General features: G+C 41.4%; 1 protein-coding gene across 3 annotated transcripts in view; it reads left to right on the top strand.

Annotated features, from left to right (window-relative positions):
- TANC1 (tetratricopeptide repeat, ankyrin repeat and coiled-coil containing 1) overlaps nt 1-25,298 on the top strand; it is a 244,305-nt gene that overhangs the window by 95,936 nt on the left and 123,071 nt on the right. For all 3 annotated transcript variants that reach the window (XM_047772674.1, XM_047772673.1, XM_047772675.1), the window contains one exon: nt 9,851-10,051. In XM_047772674.1, coding sequence (XP_047628630.1) covers nt 9,851-10,051 — 201 coding nt within the window. The remainder of the gene's footprint in view (nt 1-9,850; nt 10,052-25,298) is intronic.

The following is a 25,298-nucleotide window of genomic DNA, read 5'->3' on the forward strand; positions in this document are numbered from 1 at the left end:
AATGTTTATCCTACATGTTTGAAAAAAATGTTCATCATGTGGTAAACTCAAATTTTTCTTTCTTTTTTCTTTTTTTTCCCCCGTAATTTCAGTTCCTTGGCAGTGAAAATGGTCATTGTGGTGTTCTGTGCTACTCTCCTTGTTTGGGATGGGCTGGCGGGGGCAGGGGGTGGATGGGGCAGTGAGGAGCGCTTTCTCTGCCAAATGTTACCAAATGTACCATTGTTACCAAATGTTCTCATGTACCAAATGTTAGCCATTGTTAGCATGTTCTGGGGGCACAGGGCAGTATTGTTTTAAGACGTCACCAGATAAAAGTAAGAGATTCTTTCTGCACCATGGGGCAAAGGATATGGTTCAAAAAACACATTTCCTAAATGAGACGGTAGTGCAAGCAGAAGAGAGACAGTTGAGTGAAGTGTTTGAAGGCTGGTCTTGGGTTATAGCTTATTGCTCCCCCCTGCCCCAATCATAATGTCTCCACTCTTGAGTAGTTAATTTTAATTTTTTAATTCTTTTTTTTTTTTTGTCAAAAAATAAATTTACCGAGATAGGACTCTTGTGAGAGATGGAAGCAGGCAGGCAAGGAGGCTCTTCCTGATTTTAGTTCTTAAGTAACTTTTTCCTCAAAAGGATAAGTAGACTATGCCTTTTTTGACTTTGAGTGTCTGAGAATGTCTTTTGGTCGATGTCGCACTTAATAGAAAACTTGCTTGCTTTTATAAGGTTTGGTCCAGTTCTTTGCTGCCTCAAGTTTCACAGATAGTGCTTTTTGGCTTCTGGCTCTTGGTGTTGGAGAAGAGAAGGGTTGTGAGTGGAATAGTGCCCCCTGCTCCCCAAAAAAACCACGCTGAAGTTCTAATCCTTGATACGTGTGAAAGTGACTTTGTTTGCAAACAGGGTCTTTGTAGATGTAATCAAACTAAAACGAGGCCCTACTAGGTTAGGGTGGGTTGTAATCTCAAGACAGGTGTCTGAGGAAGAGGCACACACACATGGGAGGGTGCCACTTGATTTTGGAGGCACAGATCAGAGTGATGCACCCACAGCCAAGGAACTTTGAGGACTGTAGGCAACACCAGGAGCTAAGAAAGGGACAGACCAGACACACTCCAGTAGAGCCTTCAGGGAGGGCGTGACCATACCTGATACTTTGATTTTTTTTTTTTTTTTTTTTGCCTTCTTAGGGCCGCTCCTGCAGCATATGGAAGTTCCCAGGCTAGGGGTCCAATTGGAGCTGTAGTCTCTGGCCTACACCACAGCCATAGCAACACCAGATCCAAGCCGTGTCTGTACCCTAAACCACAGCTCGTGGCAATGCCGGATCCTTAACCCACTGAGTGAGGCCAGGGATCGAACCTGCGTCCTCGTGGATACTAGTCAGATTCCTTTCTGCTGAGTCACTATGGGAACACCATGACGCTTCGATTTTCGATTTTTGTTACAGCCTCAACAAATCTGAGAATAAAGTCCTTGTGTAAATGACCCAGTTAGTGGTCCTTTGTTACAGCAGCCCAAAGAACTAATATTGGAAGTCTGAGAGCAGTTGGATACTAGATTCTGATTCCTTTGAAAGTCTCTGTGGTTTTGTGTCTCCCTAATTATTTTTTATCAAATTGTATACTTACCTGGATGCTTGGGATACTTTTTTCCTTAAACTCTCAACTTAACATTTTGTCAGGGTTAAGTCTAGGTATGGGTCTCCCTTCAGCCTAGAGCACGGTGGGTCCTTTTAAATCTGTAAATCTCAATCCAAAAAAGATTATTGTTTTTTCCTTTGAGTTTTAAAAATATTTATTTTATCTTTATTTCTCCCCAGAAACACCTTTGCTTTCCATATCTATAATCTTTTCTCACATCATGAAAATGTTGGCCCATTTCCCTTGCATCCATGGGACACTTCCTTAAGCTTGTTCTTTATCACTGAGTGGACTTTCTACAGTGTTAATTCTACTCTTTTTTTTTGTCTTTTTTTTTAGGGCTGCACTCAATGGCATATGGAAGTTCCCAGGCTAGCCGGCCTAGCCCACAGCCACAGCAACACCAGATCCAGGCCGCGTCTGTGACCTGCACCACAGCTCATGGCAATGCCCAATCCCTGACCCACTGAGCAAGGCCAGGGATTGAACCCACGTCATCATGGACACCATTCAGATTTGTTACTGCTGAGCCATGATTGGAACTCCCCCCAGTTAGTTTTAAACAGAAACAGGAATTTGGGCTTTTGCCACCTGTGCCCTACCTCCACCCCACCCTGCTCCACGACTGATTTTTCCCCACTTCCATTCACCTCTCTGGTCCTTGGTTTTGTCCTGCCTCCTTCCTTTCCCTTCAGCCTCTGCTTCCCACCCCCACCTAACTGGCCCCAGTGCCTACCTTTCCCTCATCCTATCCTCTCCCTGGTAGACCTGATATTTCCATAGAGCTCTAGATTATTCTGTGTGAGCCACGTCTACAAGTGTGCACACACTCCACCCCCAGCAGCAGAGATGACCAGGATGTGTAAGAGCCACGGTGGAGGGTGAGGAGAGGGAGAGCGTGTGCTCCACAGAGCCAGCCATGGTGGGAGCAGGCGAGCTCAGTGCTGCGAGGATCAGCCCTCCTTAGAGCGGGGCCCTGGGGCTCCTCTCACACCCTTTCCCTGTGTCCACCCCCAGCCTGTTGGAAGCAAGCTCACTCCGGACCAGTCAGCACACAAGCCATTGCTCTGAGCAGTGTTTGTGAAATGGAACTTCATCACACCCACCTGCCAAGTTAGGCCATAATGTGTGGCCCGTTTAGACTTAAGATCTTCATATTTACACCTGGCTCAATCCTAGGGGATGTAAATTTAAAATATTTTTAGGGGCAGTTGCCATTGTATCTCAGCGATGGAGAACCTGACTAGCATCCATGAAGATGCAGGTTTGATCCCTGGCCTCCTTCAGTGGATTAAGGATCTGGTGTTGCCGTGAGCTGTGGTGTAGGTCACAGACACGGCTCGGAACCCGCATTGCTGTGGCTGCAGCTCTGATTCGACCCCTAGCCTGGGAACTTCCATATGCCGCAGGCACAGCCCTAGGAAAAAAAATTATAGGAAGCATATGTAGATAAAAAAATAAACCATTTAAAAGTGTGTCTACCTTGCATCTATGCTCGCACTTGGTCAGTTCCTGTTTTCGGAGGCAACCACTGCTCCCGGTTCCCGGGTGACCTCCATTCATGTTCAAGTGTGCATGTGTACATTATATATAAACACACTGTGTGCACGCATGTGTATATGGATATCTACATACACAAGGAATGCACATTGTGAATAATGGGAACTTTTTTTTTTTTTGGTCTTTTTTTGATCTTTTTAGGGCCACACCCGTGGCATATGGAGGTTCCCAGGCTAGGGGTTGAAAGGGAGCTACAGCTGCCGGCCTATGCCAGAGCCACAGCAACGCCAGAGCCAAGCCACATTTGCGACCTACAGCACAGCTCATGGCAACACCAGGTCCTTAACCCATTGAGCGAGGTTAGGGATCGAACCTGCCACCTCACGATTCCTAGTCGGATTCATTTCCACTGCGCCACGACGGGAACTCCAATGGGAACTTTTATTTTAATCATCTACATGGTTGAGTATGCCCTCAAGTTTCATTTCTTTTTCATCCCTGCCCCCTTTGCCTTGTAATAGGAACACAAATGTTTTAGGTCTTTTTGACTTCTTCCTTATTGTCTCACAGTCTTCGGTGGTCCTCAGTCCCTGCTCTACGGGAGAGTCACCAGGTGAGCTTTAACTACGCTGTACTCCAGACCATTTGTGACAACCTCCCCCTTCCTGGGAAGAGAAGGGCTGGGCTCCTGTCTTTGCAGGGCTGGAGCTGTGGCTCCAATCCTGTGCAGATGCTGTGGGGCTGGTGGATCTCATAATCTGAGTGTGGAGTGTTGGATGGGACCCCTGGGAAATGAGTTGATCCCAATAAGGAGATGTAGAATAAGGGATTCCATGCAAGCTTAAGATGAACACCAGACCGTCAAGTTGCTTTGGACCACAGCTGCCCCACCCACTTCTTTCATCACTTGGCCAGGCAGAGTGGCAGGATTCTGTGTCCCCTGTGGCAGGAATGACATTCAGCATCTCCACCCCGGGGAAGAGACAGCAGGTCCAGAGGCTGCAAGAGGTAATGAATTTACAGCACATGCGGAAATGAGAAGGAACGATTTAGGGTGCTTGACAACTAAACATCCACCTCGGATCCACTTCGCTTGTATGCCGACAGCATAAGGTGTGATCAAAAGACAATTAATGATCACTGGGCCTGGGCGCCTCCCAAATGAGGTGTTCCAGGAGTGCTGTGGAGCTAACTAAGCAGCCAGCACAAAAAGTGAAAATACACAAGGGAGCAGGTTTCTTCTCATGATGGCCCAGTATGCGTGTAGACCTACATAGACTATATTTGGTTTTCCCTGTTAAGTATATAAACGACACAATGTGGAAAGGCCCGTCTCAGTAGCCTTTTTTCTCGGGTGAAAGAATGGGCCCCAGATCGGACTCCCTGGGTTCAGACTCTGCCATTTGCCAGCATCCTTGGGTGAAATTCTTGGTGCTTTCCGTGCCTCAGTTTCCACAGTGATGGAGGGACTGCATAATAGCACCTCCTCGAGTAGGTAATTGTGATGATAGAAAGTGCCCGTCCTGACCCATAGTTCATCTAAAAGAGCGTTTGCTATGTTAAAGTGCATCTCTTTGGAGCTCGGGAGTGGGAGTGTTTCTGAGGTCACATACATATTCTTCAAGCTCAGAAACTCCTGCCTGGTGACGTGCCTTAATGGGAAAACTTGGACAATTAGAGAGGAAATGCCAGTCTGTTTACTCATCATCTGTTTTGGGATAAAGTGCATTTGGTTCTCTAACCCTCGAGTATTAAGAGTAAAATTGTGAGGATGGTATTTACTGATCTCTCTTTAGAGCCTACTCGGAATTTTGAAGACAAAAGGGCGAACTTGTCCCATTGGCCAGGTTTTTCTGTACTTTGGGGTTAGCTGCTGTGTTGCCTCTTAGCAGTATTGTTTGAGAATTAGTCATGACTGTGTGAATAATGTTTTGGAAAATTGCTTTCTTGGATACATTAATCTTTCTTTTTGAAAATGCACATTAACAGTCAGCTTTGGCTGGATACTTAGGGGAGATCCTGTAAGATGCGGAATGGTTTAAAGTGCTTTCAGTTACAGAAAGAGCCTTCTGAAGTCTCCAAAAATGATACTGGATCTTGTGGGAGGAAACCTTTTCCAATTTTCTAGGTTTCTGTAAATATATGTGAGTTATATGGTCGTAAAAGCCTTATGATAGAAAATATGTTTAAGAAACATTAGTGCACTCCCAGGCAGGCACTGCACAAAAGATGCCCTAACACATTTAATGCCCTAGTTAAATGTATTGCACAAGTCCCGTTTTCTGGAACTGGATAAACAGAGCATCTTTTCTCTTTCTATTCTAAGCTTCCATTCCCTCTCCTCCACCTCGCCACTTTAATGGCTCAATAAATGGAAATCTTATTTCCTGCATCTGCAGACCTATTTACCTGAATGTCTAAGCTCACCCTTGCCTTTCTCAGGTCTACTCTTTCTGAAATGTGCTTTTACTTTCATCTCCCTGGCTTTGTTGCCCCCCCCCCTTTTTTTTTTTAAGCCTTCTCTAATCCTGCACTCCATGTACTTTAATCTGTAATGCTGGACATTGCCATTCTGCATAGCCGCCTTTAAACATTCATCGTCTCCCAGATTCACATTTTCTTCCATTATGAGTTTAAATCCCTTTTCACAGTCTGTAATAGTGGAAAAAAAAATTAAAATAAAGAACTATTATCAGAAGCCATTTCTGCCAGTTTAAAAAGCCATATTGGATGGCTTTATCCCTTTTGATAATTCTGTTATTTTTGCAAACCGTGGCTTGGACTTACAGTTTTTTTCTCATGTAATATACGTATGTATATTTACTTTTATTTATTCCATATATATATACGCATTTACTTATGTTTATTACAAACAGGAAGAACCTTATACTCTCCTACCCTTTTTGGTCTTTTTGAAATGCAAAGAATGGATGATTTTAAAATAAAAGATGTGTGTGTGTATGTACATGCATGTGTGTACATCTGTGTATGAATGACAGAGACCATCCCTGACCTGCAAAGCCTAAACTTCTATAGTGAAAATATGCTGACTGCTTATAGGTTGAACTCATTTAAAAACATGTCTGTCTGTTTTGGGTATGTCCCTTTTTTTTTTGGCAAAGTTAAGGTCTTAAATATATAGAGTAGTGAGCATGTTTAGAGCATGCATTCAGCCAGTTGGGGGGACTTAGGGGGTTCTAGCTATGGCCTCTGCTGCTCACGGGTAAACCCCCATGCCCTAGCTTCTTGTCTGCAGATCCTTGTGACTAGACCAGATACTCTCTGAGATTAGAAGCGAGCTGGGGTGCATGTGAGTGTCCATGGTGAATAAATAAAGGACACCTGCCAGGGGAGCTGGAGGAGGCCTGGTAAGTTGTCAGTGTTGACAGTACAGTTTTCCTGCCCTGGAGAGGATGCATCATTCTACCTGGCTGGGGTATTTTTGCCACAGCAACAGGGAGGGAGATGGAAGTATGCTTCCCATCACTTAATTGAGGTGGAGAATAAAATAGGTCAATTTAAAGAAAAACATTTAAGGTTAAAAGAAATATGTCGGCCATACTGGTGGTTTCAGTGAAATGTTTTTAATTCCTCTTAAATCTCTTTAAGCATCTGCTGAGGAATGTTAAAGCAACTGGAGATTTCTGGTGTCATATTCCCCAGGGCCAGTGTTGTATATTCCTTCTGGATGCCCCTCAGAAAAATTTGCTTTCTGCCCCCTGGCATCAACATCCTTGTGACACTTGGACTGACTTTGACCTGAACCCCTTTGCCTGACACAGTTAAAGCATCAGACTCTGAAGTGCCATCTCCAGCTTTCTAAGCCACTGGATGGCCCCGTTCTTTGTGCCGCCTGTTCCTACGTAAAGCTTCCTTCCCTGATTTGTGCCTTTCTAATAAAAGAAGCTGGAAGTTAGGAATCTTTAATTGCATCTGAAAAACAAACCAATAAAACAGCTTTTTTGGGACTGATGTTACAGTGTGATGTCAAAGTAAACTTGAACTAGAAACCCTTCCACCTCAAACCCCATCTCCTAAGTCGATTTTATTGCAGACCACATAAAATCAAAGTGCTGGAGCACAGCTGCTCCAAAGGCTGAAGGTCTCATGGTTATAGCTTTCTTTGGAAACTCATCCCCACCACACTTGCAGTTAGTGAAAATATTTGCATTTCTTGATATAAACAAAGTTTATGGGCAGATTTGTAATTAGGAAACTCTTTAATTCTTTACCTCTCAGTCCCCAATTTCTCCTGTATCACATTGAAGAATTCTAAAGTATTTAAGAAAATAAACCCTTTCTCAGTAATGACCTTTACTGTTTTATTTCTGGTGTTGTCATAGAGATGATTTTCTCCCTGATCTTGCCTCTTCATCCAGATGAAGGGACCTGAAGTCTGGGGTTGGTTTGTTTGTTTTCAGTCAGAAACACTTGTGTGTGAATAGGAAAAGACCAGTCTTGTCACAGTGCTGCTCCTGTCAGGGCATCCCATAGCCATCTGAGTACTCGGGTTGGTGCTTTAGGCAGTATGGGCAGCTACATGACAGGGTAACTGTTCAAATTGCACGGACTACCGGTGTCGCGTCTTCAGGGCCTCCCCACATTCTATGTGTGACTCCCCGGGGTCCTGGGCCTCAGTGCTTTCTGAGTTCTTGTCTGTCTCCTAGGGGTTCTTTCCAAACATCCAGAAATCAGGTCACCAGGCACCGTTCTTGTAGGCACAGTACCTGCTTGTTTTCCTAAGGCGAGACGGAAGTGGTAGTGCGGATGGGTCATGAGAACCACATGGTAGACCAGAGAAAACAACTGTCCCTTCAAAATGTCACAAGTCTCATGGTGGCTTTTCAGTCCCAGTGGGAGTTGGCATAATGATGGACCCCTGTGCCTCCTACCTAGATCTATTTCATTGCCAGAGTTGAGGGGAGGAAGCTAGGAAGCTTCCTGCCTTGGCTTACAAAGCCAACGAGGTGGCTTTTGAGTGAATTTTAGGCTTGTCTGTAGCTTGAAAGACTAGTTCCTGGGTCCTGGAATTTGTTGCTGGTATCTTAGAGAGCAGTTGTAGGAAGACCACAGTGGAGACATGGCAGTTCATTTGGACTTTGAGGTGAGGATCTCCGTGAAATCCTGCCTGCTTACCTCCCTCATGGACACAGCATTACTCGTCCTGGGTGTTTGCAGATGTTCTTGTTTTTGAAAATTTCTGGTGAGAGTTTTCCTAGTAATTCTGGTAGTTTCTCAAATACCAGTCATTTAGGTATTCAGTTTCCCTAGTTTATTAAAACCCCTTCAAGCATAGCTGGTCCAGCTGAGACTGAAATTACCTTCTGGATGGTGCCAACTTACACCTTACAGAACCCATGGCTTTTCTGTTTACAGCTCTGCTGGTTTTGAGTTGCCATTGAAAGCTGTGCATGAGCCTCTTTGCCTCTATTAAGCATCCCTCTGCCCCCCACCATCCCCTGGTCTGTGGAGGGGGTAACTTTTCTGCCATGCCTCCTGACATGAAAAGCAAGTCTAGTGACTTTGTTGGGAATTTGATGGTTTGGGTTGCATCCATTTTGAGTGCTGTACACAAAGATCTGTAAATACGGAGTTTCCACCCGGCTAGATAGGTTTAAGTTCACGTCTGGGGCCTGATCTTTAGGAGTCAGGAAGATGTAGTAAGGGCCAATTGGATAACTTGTCAGAGAGTTAGGCTTGCTTGTGGGAAACTTTCTGTATCTCTCCAGTTCTGCTGTGTATCATTTAGAGCTTGAAGATGTTTTTTGCTTTTTTTTTTTTTTTTTTTTTTTGCATTTTGGGGCCACACCCTTGGCATATGGAGGTTCCCAGGTTAGGGGTTGAATCGGAGCTGTAGCTGCTGGCCTACACCACAGTCACAGCAACAGCAGATCTGAGCTGCATCTGCGACCTACACCACAGCTCATGGCTACGCCAGATCCTTAACCCACTGAGCAAGGCCAGGGATCGAACCTGCATCCTCATGGATGCTAGTCAGATTTGTTAACCACTGAGCCACGATGGGATCTCCTGAAGATGCTTTTTAAATCATCAGGATAATGATTTACCTCTTGTTGCATCATCTTAGTTGCTTCTTTGTACATGCCTGGGGGTGAGGTGGAAAGCACATCATCTGAATACTTGAAGACTGGCTGGGTTTTTTTCTGGAAGTGCTGGTCCTGGCCAACATATTCCCTTCCTTGTGTCTTTTCTACCCTGCAATTAAGTCCTCGGTTTGTTTGTTTTTTGAATATGTCTACCCTAGAATACTTAATTTCATAGTAAGTTTTGTTCTTAAGTTCACTAAGGGGTTGAATACCGAGGAGAACCTGCTTAACCAGTGATACCTTGTTCTAGTCTCACGACTAAGGGTTTGGGCTCATTGAGTTGTAGGAGGGTAGACCCTGTGCCATGGGGAGTATAGTATGAATGAGAGAAGAATCTCTTTTTTTTTTTTTTTTAATCCTTTATGGGTTCCCTGGTAGTCTAGTGGTTAAGGATGCGTGATTGTCACTACTGTGGCATGGCTTCAGTGCCTGGCCTGGGAACTTCCTCATACTGTGGTCACAGACAAAATCATTAAAAAAATTCAGTGCACATATATGTGTTGGGAATGCATATGGGAATTCTGAAAATGTAGTTCTCAGGAATTAAATTTGCATCCAGCTATCATGGATGGCCTAACCTATGGTTTGCTCTTTCCACTCCAGGAGGTGACTTTGGTCCAGAGACTTCCCCTCCAGCTTTGCCCCCTGGCCATGGTAGCGACTTTTCTGTGAGCAGCCTTCCCGTGGCAGAGGATGCCTACAGAGTGAGCTTGGCTAAAGGTGTCTCCATGTCTTTGCCTTCATCACCTCTGCTGCCTCGACAGTCTCACTCTGTGCAGTCAAGATCAACCAAAAAATCCCCAGGTAAATGAGCAATGAAACAGCATCCAAACTAGCTTCTTAGTTATATAAATAATCCGGGTATTGGAATTATGCAAAACTTGTGCTTGTAAGAAATCTTCTGGGAGAAGGATTTTTCTTTATTATGGCAACTTTTAGAAGAAAGGAATCTTTTTTTAAAAAAAATTATGATATGAGGAGTTCCCACTGTGGTACAGTGAGTTAAGGATCTGTCATTGTCTCCAGGGCAGTGCAGGTTCAATCCCCAGCCTGGTGAAGTGGGTTAAGGATCTGGTATTGGCACAGCTGTGGCGTAGGGTAACAGCTGCAGCTCAGATTCGATCCCTGGCCTGGGAACTTCCATATGCTGCGGGCCATTAAAAAAAAAAAATTGAATAGATTGATTTCTTTAGTTCGACCTATATATAAATTATTTTGATTGCCTGGGCTAGACTTTTTACAAAGACTCAAGATCTTGTGATCAATATTAATGTTAACCACCAGTTTTGTTGTTTTCTTGTTCACAAATTAGGGAAATGCTGTAGTCTAAACTCACTGTGGTGTGTTTAAAGGTTACAGATTTGGGCAAGTGTAATCCAATAGCAGTCTGTTACTACCCAGTGTTACTTACCAATGTGCTTTCTTTCATGACATCATCCAGCATTTGAACAGCTATAAAATCCAATAGTTGGTGAAAATTTGAACTTGTAAAGGGGTAGGGCAAGGGATTTACAGATTACTTGTATGAAGTATCTTGGCTTCTCTTATTATTACTAACTTTTGAACTTAACTTGACCAGTAAAAACCATAACATTATTTAACCTTAATCAGATGTAAGGAGAGCCTTTCCAAAATGCTGATACCTGAAATCATGAAAATTCTTTGATCTTCTTTTAGGTTTTCTGAGTGTTTGTTTACCGAGGGCAAGATATATTGGGGCCTTGTTCATCACATGCTAGTGTAAGAATCACATTTACATGTAAACATTTTGGGATTGGTCTAAAATATGCCCTGAGGCTGTGAAATTGGTATCTCTTTTTCTAATTTCCTAAATATATGTATTACTTGAGATGTTATGTGCATTATTTCTGACTCGTTTGGTGGATATTTGCAGTTTATGTGAGGGTGAAATTAAGAGGGTAAACTTTAAGGCTTGGTGCTATGAATTGGTGAGTGTCCAAACTCCTTTATTGTTCTAGAACTTTCTTTGGACAGCATTGTTTACAATCCAGTCATTAGCTGGAACTTGGAAACCTTTTTGGTATGAAGTGATTTCCTGTGCCAAGGAATCTGACCTGTTTATCAGTACTTGGGGAAATTCCTGGAATGTCCTTTCTTCCTTCTCTTTGCCCTCCCCCCACTGCTATTATATCTCTGTCAGATTCCTTCTCTTCTTTCAAATCCCAGTTCCCACACTGCCTCTTTTACCATTTACCTCACTGGAATTACTCTCCTTTTTACAAATCGTGCACAGCATTTGACTTTGATTTGTCCTTTTCCTTTGAATTAGTGTCCGTTTTGTGCTTACTCTGTCTGATGGTTGAGGATAGGTGTCTTCTCCAAGTATCCCTCATCTATATAAAACAGAGAAGAGAATTATTCCCTCCTGTAGTCTGTGCTGCTGCAAAGGAATTGATGCTGCTTGGGCCCTGGGAGTGGCCAGAACCTGAGAAACTCTGAGGAATACTGCACTTTAGATATAATTTTATTATTAATAACAAAATCAGTGTTAGTGGGACTTTAATCTTTATATTTTTTTCCCCAGCTTTATTGAGATATAACTGATACATAACATTGTAAGTTTAAGATCTACAATGTAGTGATTTGAGATATAATATTACAATATGATTATATATATGTATTATAATATTACAGTATGATTACCACAAAAGGTTAGTTAACACATTCATCACTTCACAGTTACTGTTGTTTATTTTGTGGCATTTTATTGGGACATTAGGTAGCAATTAATGGCATGGCAGCCTGGGCAGTGTGACTTGCCAAAAGGGTCTCATTGAGGCTGAAGGCACATCTGCAGAGAAATCCTAACAAGGCCTTGTCTCCAGTGTTCTGACCAAATTAGATACCTTTGGTTTTTGAGAAAATACTCCAAAGTTTGTTTTTCTCCACAGGAATAAATTTATTTCTGCTGAACTTTTTGCAAGGCCTTACAAACAGAAGGGAGTAGTTAGTTTTGCAACATTCAATTTTTTAATGGATTGAAGGAAATATTCTCCATATTAGATGCTTTTGGTCTAAATGATAATTAAATACACTAAGCAGATTCTGCTCTAGCAGAGCAGTGTTAGTGAATTGCCCAAATTTGTACTGCAAATTAGTGTCTCAGAGTAGTAATTTCGTTTCATTACCTTGGTAATTTTAATTCGAAAAGGAAAGTCAAGGGTAGAGATGCTTGCTTAAAAATGCAGTGACTCAGAATACATCAGACAATAAACAATGTTTTTTTTTTCCACAGTGTTTAACACACAGAGATTTCTGTTTAAACCATATTGTTGGAAAAGTATCCAGAGCCCTAATGTTCTACCTGCCTGTAAAAATAGTTGACATGTGGTTGTGAATGTGCACTGGATTTAAAAATAGCTGTCTATTTTTTAAAAAAAGCTGGCGCTGTTGTTGCTAATGATACAGTAAATTTGGTGTGTGAGCAGAGCACATTGCTATGGGACCACCCCCATCCCACCAAGAGTGTGCTTCAGGAGCAGGCAGACCCCGCTCTGAAATTACCTCAATGACTTCTGTTCTCATTTGTAAGATTAGACCCCTTTCTCTTTCTTTTGTTTAAGAAGTCACTTAAAAAGAAAACAAAAACAAAAAACACCACCAAAAACCAAACCTATTTTACCTGTTTGGATAGAAAGTCTTCACTAATTGATCAAGAAACTGTTGGACTAAAACTATTATTCAAGCAAAGGTCAAATACTCTGTAAACTCCTGTAACAGGCAGTCAACATAGCCTGTGTTAAGAATGAAAGTTTGTGTACTATATAACTGGTGATTAGATCCTGGGCCATTGAAACCGAGACAGAGAAAATGCCATTAACCTTGCAATAATGTGACCCTGCATTTTACATGATTGAGTCTACTTACATTGCTAGTTATTTTTATTTGCTCTCCTACCACCTTGCTCCACCTTATTTATATTTTTTTCACGGCTGGTCAGAAGATTGTTTCCTGAGAACTGTTTCAATTTTTTTTGTTTTCTAAATGAAAACTAAATTTTCTGGTAATAAAAACAAGGACCAGTATCCATTAAAGTAGTTCTGTGGCTGTTACAAACCTTTTTGGATTAAGAATTCATTAATATTTGTAATGCATCCTTTTATCTTCCAGAGAAGAGCCAAGCTCATTTCCTGTGGTTTGTTTATTAGTAATATCATTTGTTACTTTATATTTGGATTACATTTCCCAGATCTCTTTGGGCCCATTATGAAACAATCAAAAAGGGGGCAGGGATCAACCTTTTAAAATACTGTGAATGGGGTAAAACAGCAGATGGTGAAAAGTGGGTGATACTGCTTTTCTTTTTATTTATTTATTTTTATTATAGTTGATTTACAATGTTCTGTCCATTTTGTTACTCTTTTTCTCATCCTCATTTGTATGGGGAGATGGGTAGTGCTGGTTATAGTCGTTTCTGCCTTATTTGTGATTTCTCTTTTTGCACTCAATTGGTGTCCAAAAATATTAAATGGAAAACTCTAGAAGTAAACAATTTATAAGTTTTAAAACATGCGCCACTCTGAGTAGCGAGATAAAATCTCTCTCTGTCCTGCCCTGGATGTGAATCATCTCTTTGTCCAGCGTGTCCCACCCCTTAGTCACTGAGTAGCCCTCTCGGTTATCAGATCCACTGCCTGGTATTGCAGTGTTTGTGTTTAAGTAACCCTTATTTTACTTAATAATGGGCCCAAAGCTCTTAAGAGGAGTGATGATGGCAATTTAGATATGCCAAAGAGAAGCTGTAAAGTGCTTCCTTTAAGTGAAAAGGTGAATTTCTTGACTTAATAAGGGAAAAAAATAAAAAAAGGAGTTCCCACTGTGGTGCAGTGGGATCAGGGTGGCATCTTGGGAGTACTGGGACACAGGTTTGATCCCTGGCCCAGCACAGTGGCTTAAGGACCTGGTGGTGTTGCAGCTTAGGTTGCAACTGTGCCTCAGATCTGATCTCTGTCCTGGGAACTCCATATGCCACCAGGCAGCCAAAAAATAAAGAAAAAAAAATTGTGTGCCGAGGTAGCTAAGACCTACAGTAAGAACAACTCTTCTATCCATGAAATTGTGAAGAAGGAAGAATAAATTTGTGCTAGCTTTCCTGACATACTTCAGACAACAAAAGTTATGGCCAGGATGTGTGAGAAGTGCTTAGTTAAGATGGAAAAGACATTAAATTTGTGCAGAAAGATACTTTGAGAGAGAGACCCATTCTATTTTATTATTAGTTATTGTTGTTAATCTCTTACTACACCTAGGTTATAAATTAAACTTTATCATAGGTATGTATGTATAGGAAAGAACATAGTATGTAGAGAGTTCAGTACTATCTGTGGTTTCAGGCATGCACCAGGGGTCTTGAAACACAGAGGGAACTACTGTATTTGTACCTCTGCTGTTTCCAGTTGTGTCTCCGTTGATAGAGCTGATGTAGTGGTTTTGAAAACCCCTCCGGCTGTTTCTTTAAGGGAAAAACCTCAAAGCTGATGGGCTGTAAAGTGAAAGTCATTCTGCCCTTTGATTCTTAGACCATGAGTTAATGTCACCAAGGCCCTCTTTCCCTTCCCCCGCTAGGGATGTTTCTTGTAGAAAATGTGGAAATCCTGACATAGAGACAGTACTACTACTCTTAGTGTTTTGATTTTCTAGTTTTGTTTTTTTTTAAATCGATTCCTCCTAAACCTGAGACCACACATGTGCTCTGCCATTTTTCACTGACTATTATATCATGAGCAAGTTCCAGTTTGCTTGAGGAACTTGATATTTATTGTCCATTGTTTCAGTATTCCATAATTGATTTTTAACTTCTTTCTGACTGTTTTATTTATATAACTATTTTTTAGTTTTTTTTAAAATTGTAGTACAAACCAAGCTGTTTTGTTTTTGCTATTAAATGCCTACGAATTTTTAATTTTGCTTGTGATAAAACACAGCAAAATTTGCCATCTTAACCATTTTTAAGTGTACAGTTACGTACACACACTATTGTGCACCCAGTCTCCAGAGCTCCCAGTGTGAATATTTTTGTTCAGTAATTTTTACACATATCTGATCTCTCAAGAGTGACAGGTTCCCAGAAATGTAAGTATTGAGCTAAATGGCTGCATTTTAAAATATTCTTTGTTTTGGCCACACCTGCAGCATGCAGAAGTTCCTGAGCCAGGGATCAAACCCACAACACAGCAGTGACAACACCGGATCCTTAACTGCTAGGCTCACAGGGCAGTCCTAAAGATTCTTGGATACATACTGCCCGGTCACCTTAGGTAAATGTGTTGTTTTTTGTACTTTCTCCAATGTTCTTTGAGCAGCTTCCTTTTGAAGTTAACATCTTCTGGGGACGGTCTTGAATGGACAATGACAGTTGCTGCTTTATCAGGCCTGGCTGTGGACCAGTGAGGATTTGCAAGAGGAGACTGAGAAGTCATTCCATAACCCTCTTCTTTTGAACTTCCCTTCTGTCTGCGCTTCTCAATTTCCGTTTTCTTTCTTTCCTTGTAACTGCAGCAGGGGAATTATCACAGCTGAGTCAGGTCAAGTTCACGATCAGAACAACACTCAGCTGGCTTCTAGTTTTAGCTATAGCTGCAGTCTCTTATGTATGCGGGTCATGGAGGATCCCAGACAGGTTAGGGTTGACAAGACCTCTCGAGCACAACTAGCCGAGCCGCTGGGCAGATAGGGAAGCAGAGACTCATCATTACAGAGCTTGCCCCAGTATGCAAGTTATTGGTGGAGGCTGGCCTAAGTCCAGCCACCCCACCCCTCCAGTATGTTCTCCTCTGCCACTCTGCATTGTTGTCTGTGCATTGTTGACATATGAGCTGTAAATGACGTGGCAGTGTGTTCTGGTTGCAAGCGTGGGGGAGGCTGTAGGCTTAAGGTTGTGCACACATGTATCTGGGAGGCTTCCTTCCAGGGAAGTAGAGGAAAACCCTGGAAGCAGAATCCCAGTGCACGTCTGCTTGTAGAACCAGCTAGTTCTAAGCCTTGCTGTCACTGGTGAGTGGTCAGGTCCACTGATGAGCAGAACATCAGACGGGGCTCTGACCTTCAGCAAGGATAGTTCCTTCTGCTATAGTGAACTGGACGACATTCTTTGTTTTTCCCTGCAGACTTGTTATAGGATCGCCTCCTGCAAGGAGCAGGCAGCCACCTGTGCCTTACTGCTTCCTGCAGCTTTGACCAGGACACACACTTGGTTGTTCTGTGCTCACACACAGACCTGTGTGCATTGGGTTTGTTCCACCGTGAACCTTTGAGTGCTGTTTATTTTCCTGCCTGTGAGGCCTGGTTCACAATTTGGCTGTACCATGCACTGATGCCCAGAGATTCTGACTTAATGCCTATGAGGTATGGTCTCTGCATTGGGATTTTATCTTATTTTATTTTTTTTGCTTTTTAGGCTCGCACCTGCAGCATGTGGAAAGTTCCCTGGCTAGAGGTTGAATCAGAGCTACAGCTGCCGGCCTATACCACAGCCACAGCAACTCAGGATCCAAGCGGCGTCTGCAACCTACACCACATCTCATGGCAACGCTAGATCCTTAACTCACTGAACAAGGCCAGGGATCAAACCCACATCCTCATGGATATTAGTCAGGCTTATTACCGCTGAGCCGCAATGGGAACTTCCGGCATTGGGATTTAAAAAAAATCTTCCCAGGTGATTCCAATATATAGCAAGGTTCAAGAAACACTGACAAAGAATATGTGATTATCTCATAAAATTCCTTTTCAGTGAAGGTGGATACATGGATATTTGTTATCTTTATTTCCTTAATTTCAGAAAGAAACTTTGTTACAAACTTCATTACAAAGTGTGCAAAATAAAGACAGTAAATCTTGCTCCTCCCCCTTCCCTCTTAGAAAGACAATCTCTTCTGACACTTGGTTGAATGTCTTTTCTGCCCTGCTTCTGTAGTAAATACGCAGCAGTGACGTATCTGCCCATTCCCCAGCATTGTACATGTAAGATGATCAGTTTACCACTAAGTAGAGAGGGGGAGGAACATTCTTGTATGTTAATACTTAGAGGCATCTCTGATACTTTCATTGGCTAGACTATAAAAGGGAGATTACTACATGAAATTTTTTTTGATTAATGTTTTAATGTCGTGAATGGATTATTATATACTTACTGGCCATTTGTATTTTTTTCTTTGGAGAATTCTTATGGTGTTTGTCTTCTGTTCTACCTGGGCAATACATAGTTCGTACTGAACTGTCGCAGCTTTCTTGTTTGTCTTAAGGCCCTCTGTCGTATATGTTATGCAACACTTTTCTCAGTTTATGCTTTTCCATTTAATTAGGTTTATAGTGTCTTATGACTCACAGAAGTTCTTTTTCTCAAATTTACATATTTTTCCATTATGATTTATCCCATTGCATTTTTTAATTTTTTTTATTTTTTGTCTTTTTGCTATTTCTTTGGGCCGCTCCCGCGGCATATGGAGGTTCCCAGGCTAGGGGTCGAATTGGAGCTGTAGCCACTGGCCTACGCCAGAGCCACAGCAACGCAGGATCCGAGCCGCGTCTGCAACCTACACCACAGCTCACGGCAACGCCGAATCGTTAACCCACTGAGCAAGGGCAGGGATCGAACCCACAATCTCATGGTTCCTAGTCGGATTTCTTAACCACTGCGCCATGACGGGAACTCCCCATTGCATTTTTTTAAAAAACAGCTTTATTGGGATATTTTATGTATCGTATAATCTTCAATTTAAAGTTTGCACTTCATTGTTTTTTTAGCATTTTCACAGCGTTGTACAGTCATTACCACAGTCTAATTTTAGAACATTTTTATCTCCCTTAAAAAAAAATCCACTTACATTAGCAATTACTTGACATTCTTCCCTCCTGGCCTCTCCTCAACCCTCAGCCCTAAGCCAACACTAGTCTGTTTTCTTTCTCTGTGGATTTGCCTGTTTGGGACATTTTGTAGAAATAGAAACATATGATATATGGTCTTTTGTGACTGGCTCCTTTCGTGTGTGTGTGTGTGTGTGTGTGTGTGTCTGTATGTAATATACCACATTTTTTAATCCGTTCACTTCAGTTTATGGACATGTGAGTTATTTACACTTTTAGACTGTTATGAATAATGCTGCTGTGAACACTCGTGTATGAATTTTCGTGTGGCTTTATCTTTTCATTTCTGCTGGGGTGCTTACCAAAGAGTAGAATTGCTGGATTAATATGATAACTCCACACTTAACCTTTTGAAGTACTACCAAATCATTTTCCAACTGCACCATTTTGGATTCTCAGCTGCAGAGTGTGAGGCTTCCAAGTCTTTGTTAATACTTATTATCAACTTTTTGGATCATAGCCATTGTAGTGTTTGTGAATTGGTATCTCAATATAGTTTTATTATTAAATTGTAAGCATTCTTTGTATATTTTAGATACAAGTTATAAAATATGCAAATATTTCCTTCTATTTTGTGCATTCTTTTTCACATTCTTGATTGTTTTATGCACAGAAGTTTCAAATTTTGATGTAGACCAATTTATTTATTATTATTTTGCCACTGTCCTTTTGATATCATATCCAAGAAACTATTACCTGATCCAGGGTCACAAAGATTGATGTTTCCTCCTAAGAGTTTTATAGTTTTAACTTTTTTTTTTTTTGGTCTTTTTAGGGCTGCACCTGAGGCATATGGAGGTTCCCAGACTAGGGGTCTATTTGGAGCTGTAGCTGCCAGCCAATGCCACAGCCATCTGTTTAGGTCACAGATGGGATCCGAGCCGCATCTGTGACCTATACCACAGCTCACGGCAATGCCGGATCCTTAACCCACTGAGTGAGGCCAGGGATCGAACCCGCGTCCTCATGGATGCTAGTTGGGTTCGTTAACTGCTGAGCCACGATAGGACCTCCGATAGTTTTAACTCTTAAATTTAGGTCTAGGGTCCTTTTTGAGTGCATTTTTTTTGGTGAATGATGTGAGGTAGGGATCACCTTCATTCTTTCACATGTAGATATCCAGTTGTCCCAGCATTATTTATTGACAAGACAGTGCTTTCTTCCACTGACCAAGCCACTGCTCTGCCCAAACCAGCCTTTCTGTGCCACTTTCCCCTTCTCTCATTCTCCTCCCTGTGTCCAAAGTCAAAACTTTCTCCATCTGAGTTGACCTCAGATGTAGTTTGCATCTCTTCATCTAGCCTTCCTTTATGTCTCTCCTTTCCCCTGTGTTAGAAAAAAACTTGTTCCAACACTTGTAGTGCTGTGCTTCCTCCTCTGCCTGCACAGCCTTTTTAACAGCGTTTCTCTGCCCTGACGTTCCATGAGGTCCTTGTCTTTGTTTGGATCTTGTCTTTGTTTCCACCCAGAAGCCTTGGAAACAGGTTCTAATCACTTCCTCAGACCATTTCCCTGGTGATGGGGCACAGGTATGCCCTTATTAAAATGAGTAGGATTTTAGTCATCCCTCTTCATCAGCTCCATGTGATTGGTTGAAAATACTAATGGACTCATAAGCAATTTCAGTGTCATGGTACATTCGTGAAGCTTGACACATACCTTTCCCCATATCTAGAGAAAACTAATGCTTAATTAGGGTCCTGCCTCTCTCCGGACTTTGCTCTCATTAGGGATGAGCAAAGAGGAGTATGTTTTAAGTTGGGTTGTCAGCAGACTTCTCATCACTCCTTTTCTATGCTCCTGTCACTTTTTCTCAGGCTTCTGGTATTTTTGCTGCGTGTTTCCCGCCACCTGCAGTTAATGACGACTGGAGGTTTTATCCAGTCACACTTTACAGCAGTGTCAGCTGTATCCTGTGGTGGTGTCAGATGGCGGCTAGAACAGATACAGTGCCGTGCTCAGAAATGAGGGGTTTTACTTCAGGAAAATAGATGGAGGCAGGGGCAGTCGTGGTGGGAATCTCTTCTTTTTGATCATATCTGATTCACAGAGAAACGCAGAAGTCACAGAAGCCCATGGAAGCTGTGCCTGAATCCTAACATTAATGAATGTTGGTGTGAGGTGGAAAGTGATGGGAAAGGAGGGTTGTCGTACCAACCTGAATCCTCAAATATGTCGTGAAGCAAGACTGTGGATGGGTTGGCGGAGCTGTGTCCCAGGCCGGGGAGGTGTGCAAAGCCCAGAGCTGGGAGGTGAAAGTGAACATAGAATGGTGATCTCTAGAAGAGAGGTCAATAAGAGCTAGAATGTCCTATGAAAGGAAAACTGGGACTCTGGGGAAAAATCTTCATTATTTGGGCCTATAGTGTTAAAATTAGTAAGGGTTACCTCTGGGGACTTATCTAGAGTCACTAACTAACAGTTACAGATGGAACCCTTCTTTGTGCAAGCATTCTGAGAAATAAAATTTAGGAAAATCTTCTAAAGATATGTGATTTTCTTGTCAGCTCTGTCACCAACCAAATGTTCCTTTCTTGGTCAAAGGTCCTAAGTGGCAGTTAATGAGCTTACCTTCTTAAATTTATTTATTTATTTATTTTCTTTTTGAAATTTTATTTTATTTTTTACAGAATAAAATATGTGTATTTAAACACAATTACATTCACACAGATTGTTATATCATGGATCTTAAGAAACAGATTAAGTGACTCCCTCTGGAAAAGTGGAATGGAAAATATGCTGAGACAAATAGGAAATTTATTCTAAACTTTATCCCATTTTGTATGGCTTTCATCTTTACTATTTAGTATTATCTATTACATTTCAATTTTTCTTTAAAAATTAGCATTATATTAAAATTGTTATATTATGCAACTAAAATTTATAAAGAAGAAAGCCTTATATACCATTAAATATTTTATATAGCATAATAAAAAGAATAACTTAACTGTAAGAATAACAAAAATAATATGCCGTCTGAAAATAAGTAGAATATAAAATGCATAAACTGGTTAAAAAACAGTGTAGCTATATAAATATGTCCTCACAATGTATTACATCTTATTGATTCCTCAATATAGGCATTACACCATTCTAGGTGATGTGATAAACAAGACATTTATAGACCTTACATTGTACCATGAAGAGAAATAGTTATTAATAATACAATTGTAGAACTGTATTATTTAATTGAACAGTTGCATTATTTAATTGTAATTATCATAAATTCTTTGACGGAGAGGAAATCAGAATCAGATCTAAGAAGACTTCAGCATTCCAAGAATGATGTCAAATGACCCCCTTCATGGTGGACTATGCACTTATTTACTATGAGATATATTTCTTCTCCAGAGATTCCTTGTTTGTGTATCATTGTAGATTTTTGGTTTGCAGTCATTCTGAAGTTTTGATATAAGAGTCTATGTGTATATGAGATTGTTTTAAGTTGTTCTCTTAATTGCAAGTTCATCTCCAGTGTCCTGCATTTGTACCCACCTCTTCCCATGATTTCTGATTTTGGTGGTATAATTGTGCATGGATGATTTCATATCTTTACTGTATATATACCTTTACTGGTGAGCCTTGTCATTTGTGGTATTTTTGTTTCCTGTTGCTGTCTTTTCTTTTCTGCCTAGAGAAGTTCCTTTAGTATTTGTCGTAAGGCTGGTTTAGTGTTACCAAATTCTCTCAACTTTTGCTTATCTGTGAAGGTTTTGATTTCTCCTTCAAATCTGAATGAGAGCCTTGCTGGGTAAAGTAATCTTCGTTGGAGGTTTGTTCCTTTCATCATTAAGTATATCATGCCACTCCCTTCTGGCCTGCAGAGTTTCTGCTGAAAAATCTGCCGATAACCTTATTGGGGTTCCCTTGTATGTTACTTGTTTCTTTTCCCTGGCTGCTTTCAAGATTTTCTCTTTGTCTTTAATTTTGGTCAGTTTGATTAATATGTGTCTCGGTGTATTCCTCCTTGGGTTTATTTTATATGATACTCACTGTGCTTCCTGGATTTGAGTGAGTGGTTCCTTTCCCATGTTAGGGAAATTTTCGGCTATTATCTCTTGGAATATTTTTTCTGTCCCCTTCTCTCTCTCTTCTCCTTCTGGCACCCCTATAATACAGATGTTGGTGCATTTAATGTTGTCCCAGAGTTCTCTGAGACTCTCCATTTCTTTTCAATCTTTTTTCTCTTTTCTGTTCCACATCCGTGATTTCCACAAATCTGTCCTCCACCTCACTTATTTGTTCTTCTGCCTCCTGTATTCTGCTGTTGGCTGCTTCTAGTGAATTTTTTATTTCAGTTACTGCATTTTGCATCTCTTCTTGCTTAAGTTTTATATCTTGGATCTCTTTGCTCAGTGTTTCCTGTAAGTTATCCTTCTTTGCCTTCAGTTTATTTCCAGTATCTTGCCTCATCTTTAGCACCAACAGTCTAAAGTCTTTTTCCTGGAGGCTGAGCACCTCCTGACCACTTAGCCACTTTTCTGGGGTTTTTCCTTTCTCCCTCATCTGAGTTATAGTTCTCTGACTTTTCATTTTTGTAAGTTTTTGGTGTGGTGACCTTTTTACAGAGAATAGGGTTGTAGCCTCTCTTCCTTCTGGTGTCTGCCCCCCTTGTGGCTGAAGTGGGTATGGGGGCTTGCTGTAGGCTTCCTGATGGGAGGGACTGATGCCTGCTCCCTGGTAGGTGGAACTGATTCCTATCCCTCTGGTGGGTGGGGCTTAGTCTCTGGATGGGATTAGAGGCAGCTGTGTGCCTGGGGGTTCTTTAGGTAGCCTGTTTACTGATGGGTGGGGCTGTAATCCCATCTGGATTGTTGTTTGTCCTGGGGCTTCTCAGCACTGATGGGTGGGGCCAGATTTTCCAAAAATGTCCACTTCCAGAGAAAGGCACACTGCTGAATATTCCCGAGAGCTTTGCTTTCATTGTCCTTCCCTCACAACAAGCCACATTCACCCCTGTTTTCCCAGGATGTCTTCCAAGAACTGCAGTCAGGTTTGACCCAGATTCCTATGGAGACCTCCCTCTGCCCTGGGACCCAGTGCACGTGAAAGTCCGTGTGCACCTTTTAAGAGTGGGGTCTCCTTTTCCCCCAGTCCCGTGGAGCTCCTGTGCACAAGCCCCACTGGCCTTCAATGCCAGATACTCCAGGGGCTCTTTCCCCCAGTGCCAGATCCCCACACATGAGGGTTTGATGTGGGGCTCAGAGCTCTCACTCCTGTAGGTGAGTGTCTGTGAACCAGTTAGTTTTCAGTCTGTGGAGCTTCCCACCCGGGAGGTATGGGGTTGTTTATATCGTGAAATCACCCCTCCTACTTCTTGATGTGGCCTCCTCTTTTTCTTCTGGAGTAGGGTATCTTTTTTAAGGTTTCCAGTCCATTTGGGTGGAGATTGCTCAGCCTTTAGTTGTGAATTTTGTTGTTTTTAGGAGAGAAGTTGAGCTCCAATCCTTCTATTCTGCCATATTAATCCTCTCTCCTTAAATTTATTTTTATTTTTATTATTTTCCTACATAGAACTTCTTAAAAAAATAAAATTTATTTAAGAGCACTTGTAGGTTCACTGCAAAATTGAATGGAAGGTACAGAAATTTTCTGTTTACCCCTATCCCCACACATGCATGGTCTCCCTCATTGTCAATATCTCCCACTAGAAGGAATACTTGTTATGATCAATAGCTGTGCATTGACTCATCTTTATCACCCAAAGTCCAAAATTTACAGTATGGGGTTTGACATTCTCTGAGTTTGAACAAATGTACAAAATAGGGTTCCCTCATTGTGCTATCATACAGAGTATGTTCACTGCCCTAAAAACCCTCTGTACTTTGCCTCATTGTCCTTCTCTCCTTCCCCATCCTACCTCGGATCCCTGGCAGCTGCTCATCTTTTTACTGTCTACACCATTTTATCTTTTCCAGGGTGTAATATTGTTGAAATTATATAGTTTGTATACTTTTCAGATTGACTTTTTCTATTAGTAATAGGTATTTAAGAATCCTCTATGTCTTTTTATGGCTTGATAGTCATCCTTTTTTAGTGCTGAATAATATTCCATTGTCTGGATGTGCCACAGTTTATTCATCTATTCACCTACTGAAGGACATCTTGGTTGTTTCAAGGTTGTGGCAATTATGAGTAAAGCTACTACAAACATCTGTTTGCGGGGTTTTTGGTGGACGTAAGTTTTCAGCACCTTTAGGTAGACACCAAAGAGGATAACTGCTGGATCATATGTGAGTATTTACTTTTGTAGGAAACAAACTGTCCTCTGAAGCCATATTGCATTCCCACAAGCAATGAGTGAGAGTTTCTGTTGCTTCACATCCTTGCTAGCTAGCATTTGGTGTTGTCAGTGTCTTGGATTTTGGCCTTTCTAGTAGGTTTGTGGTAGTGTCCTGTTGTTTCAGTTGGCATTTCCCTGATGACATACATTGTGGAGCATCTTTTTGTTTGCTTATTTGGCATCTGTATAGCTTCTCTGGTGAGGTGTCAAGATCTGATCCATTTTAAAAACCAAATTGTTTTCCTATTGTTGCATCTTAAGAGTTCTTTGTATATTTTGGATAACAGTCCTTTACCAGATATATCTTTTGCAAAAGTTTCTTCCTTGTCTGTGACTTTAACATTGTCTTTCTCCGAGTAGAAGTTTTTAGTTTTAATGAAGTTCACTTATCACTGATTTCTCCCATGAATCATGCCTTTGGTGTTGAGGCATACCCAAGGTCATCTAGATTTTCTCCTGTTTTACTTTCTGGAAGTTTTATAGTTTTGCTTAAGGTCTGTGATCCATTTTGAATTAATTTTTGTGATGGGCCTAAAGTTTGTTTCTAGATTCATTTTTTTTTAACATGTTGTTGTCCAGTTATTCCAGCACCATTTGTTGAAAAGATTTTGCTCCTTAGTAAGAGATCATTTGGCTGTTTCTGGGCTTTCTGTCATATTCCATTGATCTGTTGTCTCTTTGCCATTGCCGCACTGTCTTGATTACTTTAGTTTTACAATAAGTCTTGAAGTCTGGTTGTGTCAGTTCTCCAACTTTCTTCTTCTCCTTAAATGTTATATTGGCTATTCTGGGTCTTTTGTCTCTCCATATAAACTTTATTTATTTATTTATTTTTGTCTTTTTGCCATTTCTTGGGCCGCTCCCACGGCATATGGAAGTTCC

Source organism: Phacochoerus africanus, chromosome 3, assembly GCF_016906955.1.
Source record: "Phacochoerus africanus isolate WHEZ1 chromosome 3, ROS_Pafr_v1, whole genome shotgun sequence".
Taxonomy (NCBI): domain Eukaryota; kingdom Metazoa; phylum Chordata; class Mammalia; order Artiodactyla; family Suidae; genus Phacochoerus; species Phacochoerus africanus.